The 15,139-nt window shown below is 50.0% G+C and overlaps 1 protein-coding gene across 1 annotated transcript in view; it reads right to left on the minus strand.

Moving 5' to 3' along the window:
• Positions 1–3,342: 3,342 nt before the first annotated feature.
• Positions 3,343–15,139, minus strand: part of LOC144597083 (sprouty-related, EVH1 domain-containing protein 2-like) — a 71,697-nt gene continuing 59,900 nt past the window's right edge. Inside the window, exons 7-8 of the mRNA XM_078405999.1 lie at positions 11,501–11,650; positions 3,343–7,619 (exon numbers count right to left, since the gene is read on the minus strand). Coding sequence (XP_078262125.1) covers positions 6,936–7,619; positions 11,501–11,650 — 834 coding nt within the window. The 3' untranslated portion in view covers positions 3,343–6,935. The remainder of the gene's footprint in view (positions 7,620–11,500; positions 11,651–15,139) is intronic.

Raw genomic sequence — 15,139 nt, forward strand, 5'->3', positions numbered from 1 at the left:
TTTACAACTCTTTGAGTGAAAAAGTTTTTCCTCATCTCCGTTTTAAATGGCCTACCCCTTATTCTTAAACTGTGGCCCCTGGTTCTGGACTCCCCCAACATTGGAAACATGTTCCCTGCCTCTAACGTGTCCAACCCCTTAATAATCTTATATGTTTCGATAAGATCCCCTCTCATCCTTCTAAATTCCAGTGTATACATGCTTAGAATGTCTTTTGAAAGACATTTGGACAGATAGATGAATAGGACGGGGTTGGAGGGATGTGGGCCAAATTCACAGGTGAATGTATCTAGTCCAGAATGCCAACTGGGTCGGCATGGGCAAGGTGGGCCGAAGGGCCTGACTCTGAGCCGGACAGCTCTACAACTCTAACATACATCATTACATTTACAATTGAGTCAAGATGTTCCCATTCACTGGACTGAATTTCCTGTACCAAGACACACTCAGACAGAGAAGAGTCCATCTAAAAAACATCACAAACATTTGGAATATAGAAAATAGGTGCAGGAGGAGGCCATTTGGCCCTTCGAGGCAGCACCGCCATTCATTGTGATCATGGCTGATCATCCTCAATCAGTAACCCGTGCCTGCCTTCTCCCCATACCCCTTGATTCCACTAGCCTCTAGAGCTCTATCTAACTCTCTTTTAAATTCATCCAGTGAATCGGCCTCCATTGCCCTCTGTGGCAGAGAATTCCACAGATTCACAACTCTCTGGGTGAAAAAGTTTTTTTCTCATCTCAGTTTTAAATGGCCTCCCCTTTATTCTTAGACTGTGTGGCCCCTGGTTCCGGACTTCCCCAACATTGGGTAATAACCCAGAGCTGAGGATAAAGGCCATTGCGGATACACTTGCAAACACATTTCCTTCACAAAGTTATTGATTTGTTCCGTCTTCAGGAAAATTGCGGAATTAGTCTAAATTATTAATGTGCTAATGGATCACAGAGTTTAGAAATAGAATGAGAATAAACTACGTGCAAAACGGAATTAAAAAAATATTTGGGTATCGAAGTTGGGAGGTCATGTTGCAGTTGTTTAAGACGTTGGTGAGACGGCGTTTAGAATATTGTGTTCAGTTCTGGGCACCATGTTACAGGAAAGATATTGTCAAGCTTGAAAGGGTTCAGAAAAGATTTACGAGGATGTTGCCAGGACTAGAGGGTGTGAGCTACAGGGAGAGGTTGAGTAGGCTGGGTCTCTATTCCATGGAGCGCAGGAGGATGAGGGGAGATCTTATAGAGGTGTACAACATCATGAGAGGAATAGACCGGGTAGATGCACAGAGTCTCTTGCCCAGAGTAGGGGAATCGATGACCAGAGGACATAGGTTTAAGGTGAAGGGGAAAAGATTTAATAGGAATCTGAGGGGTAACTTTTTCACACAGAGGGTGGTGGGTGTATGGAACGAGCTGCCAGAGGAGGTAGTTGAGGCTGGGACTATCCCAATGTTTAAAAGACATTTGGACAGGTACATGGATAGGACAGGTTTGGAGGGTTATGGACCAAGCGCAGGCATTTGGACAGGTACATGTGGATGAAAGGTGGTGCAAATGCAGGCAACAGTGTCAGCCTGGACAAGTTGGGCTGAAGGGCCTGTTTCTGTGATGTGTGACTGTGGCTCGCTGAGTGTGTTTGTACAGTTGTTTAGCTTTATTATTGCCACGTGTGCCGAGGTACAGTGAAAAGCTTTGTTCTGCGTGCTGTCCAAACAGATCAGATAATACCGTACATAAACACAATCAGGTCAAACTCCAGTACAACAGTTGGAGCAAAGGGGAAGATACAGAGTGCAGGCTCCCTGTGTTAGTTATTGGGGTGGTACTGAGTGTTTTGAGAATGAGGGGTGTAACATAGCAAGATTCTGGGTAGAGTTGTTGCCTCACAGCGCCGGAGACCCGGGTTCCATCCCGACTACGGGCGCTGTCTGTACGGAGTTTGTACGTTCTCCCCGTGAGTTTTCTCCGGTGCTCCGGTTTCCTCCCACACTCCAAAGACGTGCAGGTTTGTAAGTTAATTGGATTTGTATAACTGTAAAATAAATTGTCACTAGTGCGTGTAGGATAGTATTAGCGTGTAGGGTAATGGCTGGGCGGCGCAGACTTGGTGGGCCGAAGGGCCCGTTTCCGCGCTGTATCTCTAAACTAAACTAAACGAGTAGTTGGAGAATGTTGTTGTCACATCCGTGTGAATCTGCCTAGACCACTTGCCGTGACGGGGATTCCCAGAGTAAGCCACACATTCAACCGTGGTTAGATGACCAACATAAACATGGACTGGACAAGCTAGATGCAGGAAAAATTGTTCCCAATGTTGGGGGAGTCCAGAACCAGGGGCCACACGAGAGAGCTGGATAGAGCTCTTGAGGATAGCGGAGTCAGGGGTTATGGGGAGAAGGCAGGAAAGTGGTACTGATTGAGAATGATCAGCCATGATCACATTGAATGGCGGTGCTGGCTCGAAGGGCCAAATGGCCTCCTCCTGCACCTATTGTCTATTGTCACACAGTCTAAGAATAAAGGGGAGGCCGTTTAAAACTGAGGTGAGAAAAAAACTTTTCCACCCAGAGAGTTGTGAATGTGTGTGATTCTCTGCTACAGAGGGCAGTGGAGGCCAAATCACTGGATGAATGTAAGAGAGAGTTAGATAGAGCTCTAGGGGCCAGTGGAATCAAGGGATATGGGGAGAAGGCAGGCACGGGTTACTGATTGTGGATGATCAGCCATGATCACAATGAATGGCGGTGCTGGCTCGCAGGGCTGAATGGCCTCCTCCTGCACCTATTGTCGATGTTTCTATGTCCAACATAAACACACTGCTTGTTGCTAATGTGCGATGTCACACGGCTGTTTGTAGCGTTTCCCCTGAATAACGTTTGCAACTCTCCCTCCACAAAGTGTTTGAACGTTGATATTCCTTTCATTTTATTGCCATCTGACCTGCCAAGGTACATATTGAAGAGATGACATGATTACAGAATAATGATGTACCGGCCAGGTCAATATTTTGTAGTTTTTGATATGATGTATTGATATTTACAGTAGATTGGTAAAAGCAAGGGCTACATCATGGTGATACATTAGAAACAAATCTTTTTAAAAAAAACTAAAATGTACATCATACACGATATCTGTTTTTTTACACAGAGGTAAAAATGCTTATTGTAAAAAAAAACTAAATATCAATAGGACAGGGTTTTTAGTATACAAGTTAATGGAGGCACTTTCTTCTACTCCTTGAAAGGTATGTGTGCATTGGCTGTAGGATGCCCGATTTACAGCTGTCATACCACAGATACAAAAATAAATCTGATTTGTCCCCCCCCCCCCCCCCCCAACAGGCTGTCGTCCTTTGTATTGCATGGACTAACACCATCTTCCCAACATCAGGGTGGGAGCCAGGCGAGCGAGACCTTCACTGAAACAACAACCCCCCCACCCAGCTCCTTCACCAGCGACAAATGTACAGCGTGCCAGTGTGGGAAGAACTGCCCAAGTCAAAAAACAGCCCGAGACTTGTCGGAGTAATGGCCATGTCCTGATGGCGTGGTCCTGTGTCCGTGTCGTGCCAGCGAGCCATGAGATTCATGGGCAACCTCTGGAGGCATTAGTGTAGATCTGAGCCCACGGTTTGTGTGTGTTGTGTTCCAATGTAGTTAAGACCCCCGCAGTGACTTTAATGCAACTCAAAAGCTCGATTGCAAATTTGACGTGGCCGGTAAGCGGGCAGGGTGGCCATGGCCTTACGTGAGATGTGGTCAGTTGTGGTCCCAGTGATGTTACCCAAACCCGCTGTCTGTAAAGGTGAAGCCCACTCCAATCTGCCCAGCCTGACGCGCCACGCTTTGCTGAACTTGCTCAGTCCCGCCGTTACCCGAGGCTTTTTGCAGGAGGGGTCTGGTCATCAGAGGTGTTCGATTAGCAAAAATGCAGATGCTGCAACAGAAGATGGAGCAAGGACTGACCGTTTGCCCAGGGGCGGTGTGGTCCAGCTCTCAGTGCCCGGCAGTGGAAGCCTGATGGCAAGACTCTCGAACGGCGAGAGACAGGGAGAGATGGTAGCACAAAATGCTAGAGTAACTCAGCAGGTCAGGCAGCATCTGGGGAGAGAAGGAATGGGTGACGTTTCGGGAGATCTTATCGAAACGTATAAGATTATTAAGGGGTTGGACACGTTAAAGGCAGTAAACATGTTCCCAATGTTGGGGGAGTCCAGAACCAGGGGCCACAGTTTAAGAATAAGGGGAAGGCCATTTAGAACGGAGATGGGGAAAAACTTTTTCACCCAGAGAGTTGTGAATCTGTGGAATTCTCTGCCTCAAAAGGCAGTGGAGGCCAATTCTCTGAATGTATTCAAGAGAGAGCTAGATAAAGCTCTTAAGGATAGCGGAGTCAGGGGGTATGGGGAGAAGGCAGGAATGGGGTACTGATTGAGAATGATCAGCCATGATCACATTGAATGACGGTGCGTACAGGCTCGAAGGGCCGAATGGCCTACTCCTGCACCTAGTGTCTATTGACGGGATTGCCCAATCCCCTGACATCAGTCTGAAGAAGGGTCTTGACCCGAAACTCAGCAGAGATGCTGCCTGACCCGCTGAGTTACTCCAGCACTCTGTGTCTACCTTGTGGATCTAAACCAGCACCTACGGTTTTGTTTCGCAGACGGGGACGGGTGTGAAGCCACTGGTCAGTGGACAGTGAGGGTCAGTTTCTCCGGACCGGTCAGTGTGGAGATGGCTCCCACTAAACCAGCTTGTACCAAGCTGACTGACGATCTTCAAATACATATTTTTTTTAAAGGCTAGTCCCAGTGTTACAAAAATATCCTTTCAAAGTGCAAGCTGTGGACGCGAGGGTCGGTGGACTACCCTGACCACCCTGAGTGACCTGAGCAACATAGATGTGCAAGGAAGATCTCTCTCCCTCTCTCTCTCTCTCTCCCAGTCCATCTGATGAAGGCTGCTGGCCGCAGCTTGCTAAGGCTTGGACAATCCCTACTTCATTTATTTATTCTTTTCTTTGAGGACACTTTGTGCTTTTCAAACAAAAACAATCAACGTTAAATCGGCGCAGATGGATGGAGCCACGTGTGTAGTGTTGGGGCCACGCGTGTAGTGTTGGGGTCACGCGTGTAGTGTGGGGGCCACGCGTGTAGTGTGGGGGTGTGGGGGCCACGCGTGTAGTGTGGGGGTGTTGGGGACACGCGTGTAGTGTGGGGGCCACGCGTGTAGTGTGGTGGTGTTGGGGCCACACGTGTAGTGTTGGGGCCACGCGTGTAGTGTGGGGGCCACGCGTGTAGTGTTGGGGCCACATGTGTGCGTTTCCCTCCGTCTCCAAGCCCAGACACTCAGCGGCAGGTGTCACTCAGAAGCAAGGATGGATCTGTCCCTGGCAACAGCGACCGGGCAAGGCGAGGCAAGAGCCAGCGAACCAAGTTAGTGAAGCCAGACCTGCAGAGTGTTAGCAACTAGTGGAACACAAGGGGACCTGTGCGCTAGATGTAGTGGACACGGATCACCCGCTCTCTCACTGTCCGCACTGCCGGGCCACGCCAGCCACAGTAGAGCCTGGATGTTGTAGAGTATTCTCAGACCAGCTTTAGTGTATTGTTAATTAAAGTGAGATCTTGATGCAAGGAACTGGAAAAGCGTTCTCCGCTTCTCAAAAATCAGCATCTTGACAGAAACCAAATTTATCAGAATAAACATAAGTGCGCTAACTGTTATTCCTTGAGATTCAATCATTGGTTTAGAGTTGTTGAGAGATTAGACAAAAGGCTGTTCATTGCTGTTTGAGGAACGGCTCTGTAGAGGGCTGGACTTTAGAGCGTTGAAGTCAGCTTGTGATTAGGAAGCAGAATAGTTTTGGCTTGGTACAGTAACGACAATACTGTGTTGTGGTGCGTGTTTGTAGCACACTGGTGTTGTTCCCCAGAGAAAGGCCGCACACACAATACCCGAACATCAGGGCACGATCTCAGCTGACCCAACAGGAACCGTTTACACCATCTCATCTCCCTCCAATAACTCCACACCCTGCTGGCAATGGAGGACAAGCCACTCTGGCACTTGTGTGTTGCCAACTAGCACGACACAGAGTGCTGGAGGAGTAACTCAGCGGGTCAGGCAGCATCTCCGGAGAACATGGATAGGTGACTTCAGACTTCTCCACAGATGCTGCCTGACCCGCTGAGTTACTCCAGCACTCTGTGTTTTGGTAAGCCGGCGTCTGCAGTGTCTGGTTTCTACACAACTCGCCCCCCTTGTCCGGCACATCTGCAACCCGCTGCACGCACTCTCGTTCAACTCTCACCCGCATTAAATTCTTAGAAAAATTATAAACAATTGTGAGACATTCTTATATATATATCCACGATATAAAAGTCTACTTGTTAACGTTAGTTCTGCGTGATGCTGATGGTGTACAGTCAGGTTGTGTGTACACACACACACTCACACACACACACACACACACACACAGATACACACACACACACACACACACACACACATACACACACACACACACACAGATACACACACACACACACACACACATACACACACACACAGACACACTCAGATACAGACACGCGCACTCAGACACACACACACGCACACCCACACACTCAGACACACACGCACAGAGATACACACACACTCACACATATACACGCTCACACGCACACTCAGACACACACTCAGATACACACACACACTAACACGCACTCACACACACACTCACACTCACACAGATAGACACACACACTCTCACACACACACATGTACACACACCCACACACACCCCCACAGACCAGTGGGGTTGTATCTGCTCTGCTCCACACTGTGGTCAGAAGGCTGCAACGCAGACTGCGCTTCAGTGCGTGATGTCCCGTCCTGTCCTGTCCTGTCCTGTAGTGGCCGTGGCCATTCAGCCCACTGCCTTGTGCTTGCCCCCGCAGCAGCGGCACAGCACACCACACTTGTAGCAGGCTCGGAGCGGCAGGTAGCAGCACATACATGGGGCAATGAGGGACAGCGCGACCAGGGCCAGCCAGCGGAGGCACAGCTTGTCATCGGCAGTGTCGCAGGAGCAGGGGTCAGAGTAGTCTCCCTCAGGGTCGGACATGCAGTGGTACAGCATGGTGTGGGCACACCACATACAGCTGGCCCTGCGGATACAGGCTCTCAGTGGGTCCGGGGCGTCTCGGCACTGGCCGCGCCGGTTGTCATCGTGGTTGAACATGTCCCTGCAGTAGATGCACCTCGACCGCTCGCCATCGTCCACTCTCCTCCGGACCCTACACTTGGCCTTGGCCGGGCCCGGCTGTTCCTTCACCACGATGCCCTTCAGCTCCTTGGCCGGGCCGGCGGCCACGCTGCCCATCAGGGGGTAGCTGTAGTCGTGCTTGGCCTTGTCCAGCTGTACATAGCCCTCTCCTCCGGCCCCCAGCCCAGCCCCAGGCCCCGGCTCCAGCTCCCCGCCCTTGGGCCGCACCGCAGCGTAGCGGTAATCCTCGTAACGATCCCGCAACCATGCCTTGTCCCGTGGGTTAATCCGCACCACCTCCTCATCATCGTCCCGGAAACTCACGTGGCGCAGCTTTGGCACGGACTGTGGGTGCAAGACAAGACATTAGTACTGTGTCTGACCCCCCACACACACAGCCCGTACTGACCATCCCCGACCCCCCACAGCCCACACTGACCAGCCCACCCCCCACCCCCCACACACACAGCCCGCACTGAACATCCCCGACCCCCCACCCCACCCCACACACAGCCCACACCAACTGTGGGTGCAAGACAAGACATTAGTACCATGTCTGACCCCCCACACACACAGCCCACACTGACCAGCCCCCCCCCCACACACACAGCCCACACTGACCATCCCCGACCACCCACAGCCCGCACTGACCAGCCCACCCCCCACTGGCCAGCCCACCCCCCACTGGCCAGCCCACCCCCCCACCCCACACACACACAGCCCACACTGACCATCCCCGACCCCCCACAGCCCGCACTGACCAGCCCACCCCCCACTGGCCAGCCCACCCCCCACTGGCCAGCCCACCCCCCCACCCCACACACACACAGCCCACACTGACCAGCCCCGACCCCCCACAGCCCACACTGACCAGCCCCGACCCCCCACAGCCCACACTGGCCAGCCCAACCCCCCCCCCCCACACACACAGCCCACACCGACTGTGGGTGCAAGACAAGACATTAGTACCGTGTCTGACCCCCCACACACATAGCCCGTACTGACCATCCCCGACCCCCCACCCCACACACACACAGCCCACACCGACTGTGGGTGCAAGACAAGACATTAGTACCGTGTCTGACCAGCCCACCCCCCACTGGCCAGCCCACCCCCCCACCCCACACACACACAGCCCACACTGACCAGCCCACCCTGACCAGCCATCTTTAAGAGCTCTATCTAACTCTCTCTTGAATGCATTCAGAGAATTGGCCTCCACTGCCTTCTGAGGCAGAGAATTCCACAGATTCACAACTCTCTGACTGAAAATGTTTTTCCTCATCGCCGTTCTAAATGGCCTACCCCTTATTCTTAAACTGTGGCCCCTGGTTCTGGACTCCCCCAACATTGGGAACATGTTTCCTGCCTCTAACATGTCCAATCCCTTAATAATCTTATATGTTTCAATAAGTTCCCCTCTCATCCTTCTAAATGTGCTTGCAATTCAGTTTTATTGCACTCTTCAGCACGAATGGCTGTTAAGGTAAGTTTGGCAAGCAGCCTGCTAGCATTATCATGCTACTGACATTGCAGTGCCCTTGAGATTCTGTCGATTGCATGCACCCACCCTGCGAATATTGTGCACAGAATTCAGGGCGTCACGGTGGTGCAGCGGTAGAGTTGCTGCCTCACAGCGCCGGAGACCCGGGTTCCATCCCGACTATGGGCGCCGTCTGTACGGAGTTTGCACGTTCTACCCGTGACCTGCGTGGGTTTTCTCCGAGATCTTCGGTTTCCTCCCACACTCCAAAGACGTGCAGGTTTGTGGGTTAATTGCCTTGGTGTCTGTGTAAATTGTCCCAAGTGTGTGTAGGATAGTGTTAGTGTGCGGGGATCGCTGGGCGGTGCAGACCCGGTGGGCTGAAAGACTTGTTTCCGCGCTGTATTTCTAAACTAAAAACTAAACCAATCCCATGATAATGTATCATTACGATGAATCCCTAGATTCAAGGAAAAAATTCCAAATATGGCCCATTATTCCCTCAAAATCCAAGACGTTAATAACTAATCCAGATGTTGCAAATGTTGCAATAAGCAGGCGTGCAGTCAACAAACCAAGGCAATATCTTGCGAACATCTGTTTCCCACTTCACTTTTATTTAATACTGTAACTTTCTTGGTGGACATCTCCTTTTCTCCAGAGGTGCTGCCTGACCAAAGAATGACCGCAGGAATGAGTGGGTTAACCTATGATCAGCCTTTGTCAGCACTGGGCCTGTACTCACTGGAGTTTAGAAGAATGAGAGGGGACCTCATTGAAACGTACAGAATAGTGAGCGGCCTGGATAGAGTGGATGTGGAGAGGATGTTTCCACTAGTGGGAGAGTCTAGGACCAGAGGGCACAGCTTCAGAATTAAAGGACGTTCCTTTAGGAAGGAGATGAGGAGGAATTTCTTTAGTCAGAGGGTGGTGAGTCTGTGGAATTCTTTGCCACAGAAGGCTGTGGAGGCCACAAGTCAGTGGATATTTTTAAGGCAGAGATAGATGGATTCTTGATTAGTGCGGGTGTCAGGGGATATGGGGAGAAGGCAGGAGAATGGGGTTAGGAGGGAGAGATAGATCAGCCATGATTGAATGGCGGAGTGGACTTGATGGGCCGAATGGCCTGATTCTATCCTATCACTTGTGACCTTATGACCCACTGAGTTACTCCAGCTTTCTGTGTCTGTCTTTGGTGTAGTTCCTCCCCACACAGTCCGTCTGCTCCACTGTGAAATCTCCTCAAGGTTTGTCTACGTTGAAGTTCTCCTCCTCTCTCCAACAAGGGTTCTGCAACATCACCAGGTTAATCCCCGGGATGGCGGGACTGTCAGATGAGGAAAGAGTGGAAAGACTGGGCTTTGTCTTCACTGGAGTTTAGAAGGATGAGAGGGGATCTAATAGAAACATATAAAATTATAAAAGGACTGGACAAGCTAGACGCAGGAAAAATGTTCCCAACTCACGCAGAGAGTTGTGAGTTTGTGGAATTCTCTGCCACAGAGGGCAGTGGAGGCCAATTCACTGGATGAATTTAAAAATTGGAAATTTAAAAAAATGTACACACAAAATTACCAGTTTCAAGCCTCTTTTAGTGCATTTCAAAGTAAAAACAGACATTGCAGAATAATGTGAACATGTCACTGTATCCTAATAACATTTTGAAGTAAATTCGCACATTAATTGATAATCAGCCCAAAAAGGTGGTAATTGGCTTTTCTGCTGTTTTATGTTTTAACCCTGTCTTAATTAATTTAGTTATATAATCTTGCACTGAACTTTAATATTTACTCATTACAGTTCCACCACTGTTTTCCTGGCACTTTTGGTTCCAGAACTTTGCTGGTTTATAGACAATAGACAATAGGTGCAGGAGGAGGCCATTCGGCCCTTCGAGCCAGCACCGCCATTCAATGTGATCATGGCTGATCATTCTCAATCAGTACCCCGTTCCTGCCTTCTCCCCATACCCCCTGACTCCGCTATCCTTAAGAGCTCCATCTAGCTCTCTCTTGAATGCATTCAGAGAATTGGCCTCCACTGCCTTCTGAGGCAGAGAATTCCACAGATTCACAACTCTCTGACTGAAAAAGTTTTTCCTCATCTCAGTTTCCTATCCAGATCCTAAACACGTACAACTTGGCTTGGTTTAAATAAATGTGAATTGTCAGAGTGTGTTAATGTGCAGGGATCGCTGGTCGGCGTGGACTCAGTGGGCCGAAGGGCCTGTTTCCGCGCTGTATCTCAAAACTAAACTAATTATTAAACTCATAAGGAATAGGAGTAGAATTAGGCCATTCAAGTCCACTCCGCCATTCAATCACGGCTGATCTATCTCTCCCTCCTAACCCCATTCTCCTGCCTTCTCCCCATAACCCCTGACACCCGCACTAATCAAGAATCTATCTATCTATTTCTGCCTTAAAAATATCCACTGACTTGCGGCCTCCACAGCCTTCTGTGGCAAAGAATTCCACAGATTCACCACCCTCTGACTATAGAAATTTCTCCTCATCTCCTTTCTAAAGGAACGTCCTTTAATTCTGAGGCTGTGCCCTCTGGTCCTAGACTCTCCCACTAGTGGAAACACTCTCTCCACATCCACTCTATCCCGGCCTGTCATTGTTCATGAATACCAGGCTGGCATGCGGGCATGTGCTGAGATGGCAAGTGGCTGTGCGTGTGTGTGTGTGCGTGTGCGTGTGTGTGTGCGTGTGCGTGCGTGTGTGTGTTGCTGCCTCACCTGCTCCAGGAGGTAGTGGTCAGGGCTGTAATGGTCAAGTGCGTGCCTCAGGGGGCAGAGGGGCCGGTGGGTCTCGGTCACAGTGGGGGTCAGTGCCCTGGCTGGCGGCTCCTTCCTGCTCGATGAGTTGGACGAACTGTCCGTCGTGGCCTGTAGAGAAAACAAATATAAGGTCATAAGTGTCGGGAAAATCTGCGGATGCTGCTTTAAATCGACGGTAGACACAAAATGCTGGAGTAACTCAGCGGGTCAGGCAGCATCTCGGGAGAGAAGGAATGGGTGATGTCACCTATCCATGTTCTCCACAGATGCTGCCCGACCCGCTGAGTTACTCCAGCACTTTGGGTCTACCATAAAGTCATGTGATAGGAGCAGAATTAGGCCATTCATAGAAACATAGAAAATAGGTGCAGGAGGAGGCCATTCGGCCCTTCAAGCCAGCACCGCAATTCACTGTGATCATGGCTGATCGTCCCCAAGCAATATCCCTTGATTCCACTAGCCCCATGAGCTCTATCTAACTCTCTCTTAAATCCATCCAGTGATTTGGCCTCCACTGCCCCCTGTGGCCCACAAGGTCCACTCCGCCATTCAATCACGGCTGATCTATCTCTCTCTCCTAACCCCATTCTCCTGCCTCTCCTCATAACCCCTGACACCCGTACTTATCAAGAATCTGAAGAAATATACTTCATTCAGAATCACAAAGTACTATTTCACATCAGTTCAGTTTAGTTCATTGTCACGTGTACCGAGGTACAGTGAAAAGCTTTTGTTGCGTGCTAACCAGTCAGTGGAAAGACAACACATGATTACATTCAAGCCAGTTACAGTGGACAGATACATGATAAGGGAATAACGTTTAGTGCAAGGTAAAGCCAGTAAGGTCCGATCAAGGATAGTCCGAGGGTCACCAATGAGGTAGATAGTAGTTCAGCACTGCTCTCTGGTTGTGGTAGGATGGGTCAGTTGCCCGATAACAGCTGGGAAGGAACTGTGCAGGAAGGAACTGCAGATGCTGGTTCACACGAAAAATGGACAGAATGCTGAAGACGGGATTCAACCCGAAACGTCACCTATCCATGTTCTCCACAGATGCTGCCTGACCCGCTGAGTTACTCCAGCACTCTGTGAAACGTCACCTATCCATGTTCTCCACAGATGCTGCCTGACCCGCTGAGTTACTCCAGCACTCTGTGAAACGTCACCTATCCATGTTCTCCACAGATGCTGCCTGACCCGCTGAGTTACTCCAGCACTCTGTGAAACGTCACCTATCCATGTTCTCCACAGATGCTGCCTGACCCGCTGAGTTACTCCAGCACCCTGTGAAACGTCACCTATCCATGTTCTCCACAGATGCTGCCTGACCCGCTGAGTTACTCCAGCACTCTGTGTCTATCCTTGCAAGTGATAGGTAGATACAGGTGAGGGGGGGGTGGGGGGCAGGGGGTTGGCAGATGGGTGGACAAAGACCAGAGATGAAAACAAAAGGGAACTAAGATAAGGAGAGAGAAGGCTGGAACTGTGAAGCTAGAGGAAAGGATGCAGGTGGAAGGGGCTGGGAAAAGGGAGAAATAGGTACATATCCAGAGTGGGGCACGGGAAGGGATGGGAGGCGGTGTGGGCCGGGCTGGCAGTTTGTAGGTACATCTGCCAGAACCAAAACCCATTATAGAGAGGCCATTAAAATAAGGTTACTGTGCTGCCTTGTGCACGTTTTACTTCCCTATTACGATCATGTCCAGTGACTCAATATAATTTCATTTCTGCATTATTATGGTCTGTTTACCTCGTAGCATTGATGTTAATTAATTGTTCTACTGATTATTGTGTGTGTGGTAGGGCAGCCACGGTGGCTCAGCGGGTAGAGTTGCTGCCTCACAGCGCCAGAGACCCGGGTTCCATCCTGACTACGGGCGCTGTCTGTATGGAGTTTGTACGTTCTCCCAGTGACCCGCGTGGGTTTTCTCCGGTTTCCTCCCAAACTCCAAAAGACGTGCAAGTTTGTAGATTAATTGGCTCGGTATAAATGTAAAAAATTGTCCCTGTGTAAGATAGTGTTAGTGTGCGGGGATCGCAGGTCAGCGTGGGCTTGGTGGGCCGAAGGGCCTGTTTCCGCGCTGTATCTCCAAACTAAACTATCTGTGTGTTATTACGTTAATGGACCTGTATAGCTGCAGCAAGTTAGATTCTCATTGTCCCATTTCCAATACAAATGACAAATAAACTGGTCAGATAAATGGTTTCAGATTAGGAAAAGGGGGAGGTGCAACGAGACCTGGGTGTCCTTGTACATCAGTCACTGAAAGTAAGCATGCATGTACAGCAGGCAGTGAAGAAAGCTAATGGCATGTCGGCCTTCATTGCGAGAGGATTTGAGTTTAGGAGCAAGCAGGTCCTACTACAGTTGTACAGGGCCCTGGTGAGACCGCACCTGGAGTATTGTGTGTAGTTTTGGTCTCCTAGTTTGAGGAATGATATTCTTGCTATTGAGGGAGTGCAGCGTAGGTTCACCAGGTTAATCCCCGGGATGGCGGGACTGACATATGATGAAAGAATGGGTCGACTGGGCTTGTATTCACTGGAATTTAGAAGGATGAGAGGGGATCTTATAGAAATATATAAAATTCTTAAAGGATTGGACAGGCTAGATGCAGGAAACATGTTCCCAATGTTGGGGGAGTCCAGAACCAGGGGCCACAGTCTAAGAATAAAGGGGAGGCCATTTAGGACTGAGATGAGGAAAAACGTTTTCACCCAGAGAGTTGTGAATCTGTGGAATTCTCTGCCACAGAAGACAGTGGAGGCCGATTCACTGGATGTTTTCAAGAGAGAGTTAGATGGAGCTCTTAGGGCTAATGGAATCAAGGGATATGGGGAGTAAGCAGGAACAGGGTACTGATTGTGGATTATCAGCCATGATCATATTGAATGGCGGTGCTAGCTTGAAGGGCTGAATGGCCTTCTCCTGCACCTATTTTTCTATGTTTCTAAACTCTCAACAATCAAAAGCTTCTGCTTGTGGCTCCATTGGCAAGCCTGTTGGTCTGAAGGTTTGGGGTGGGATTCGCACTCCGTGGACAAGAGGACATTACAAATGCAACCAGGTTCCAGACTGGATCGTAAATGGCAGCTACTTCCTCAAATACACACCTAAGACCGTAAGGGGCGGTGGAGGTATCTAGGGTTGCCAACTGTCCCGTGTTAGCCGGGACATCCCGTATTTTGGGCTAAATTAGTTTGTCCCCTTACGGGACCGCCCTTGTCCCGTATTAGTAGGGTTGCCAACTTCCTCACTCCCAAATACGGGACAAAGTGACATCACCGCCCCGCGCCCCACGTGACCTCACCCAGCCAGCGGCCACGTGCTCCCAGCCCGGGCGGCCGCCATTGGTGGAGCGGGAGCACGTGGCCGCTGGCTGGGTGAGGTCACGTGGGGCGCGGGGCGGTGACATCACCCTTAGTCCCATATTTGGGAGTGAGGAAGTTGGCAACCCTAGAGGTATCACAAGTGATCAAGTGCAGTAGATTAGACAGGGACACTTTACTTTAACATGGTGCTTTCTGAGTCTCTGTCACAATGACTTAAAGCATTTCCAACCATTAAAAGTTACACAGGGTACCGTAACAAGGGAA

This window comes from Rhinoraja longicauda, chromosome 9 (assembly GCF_053455715.1).
Source record: "Rhinoraja longicauda isolate Sanriku21f chromosome 9, sRhiLon1.1, whole genome shotgun sequence".
NCBI lineage: Eukaryota > Metazoa > Chordata > Chondrichthyes > Rajiformes > Arhynchobatidae > Rhinoraja > Rhinoraja longicauda.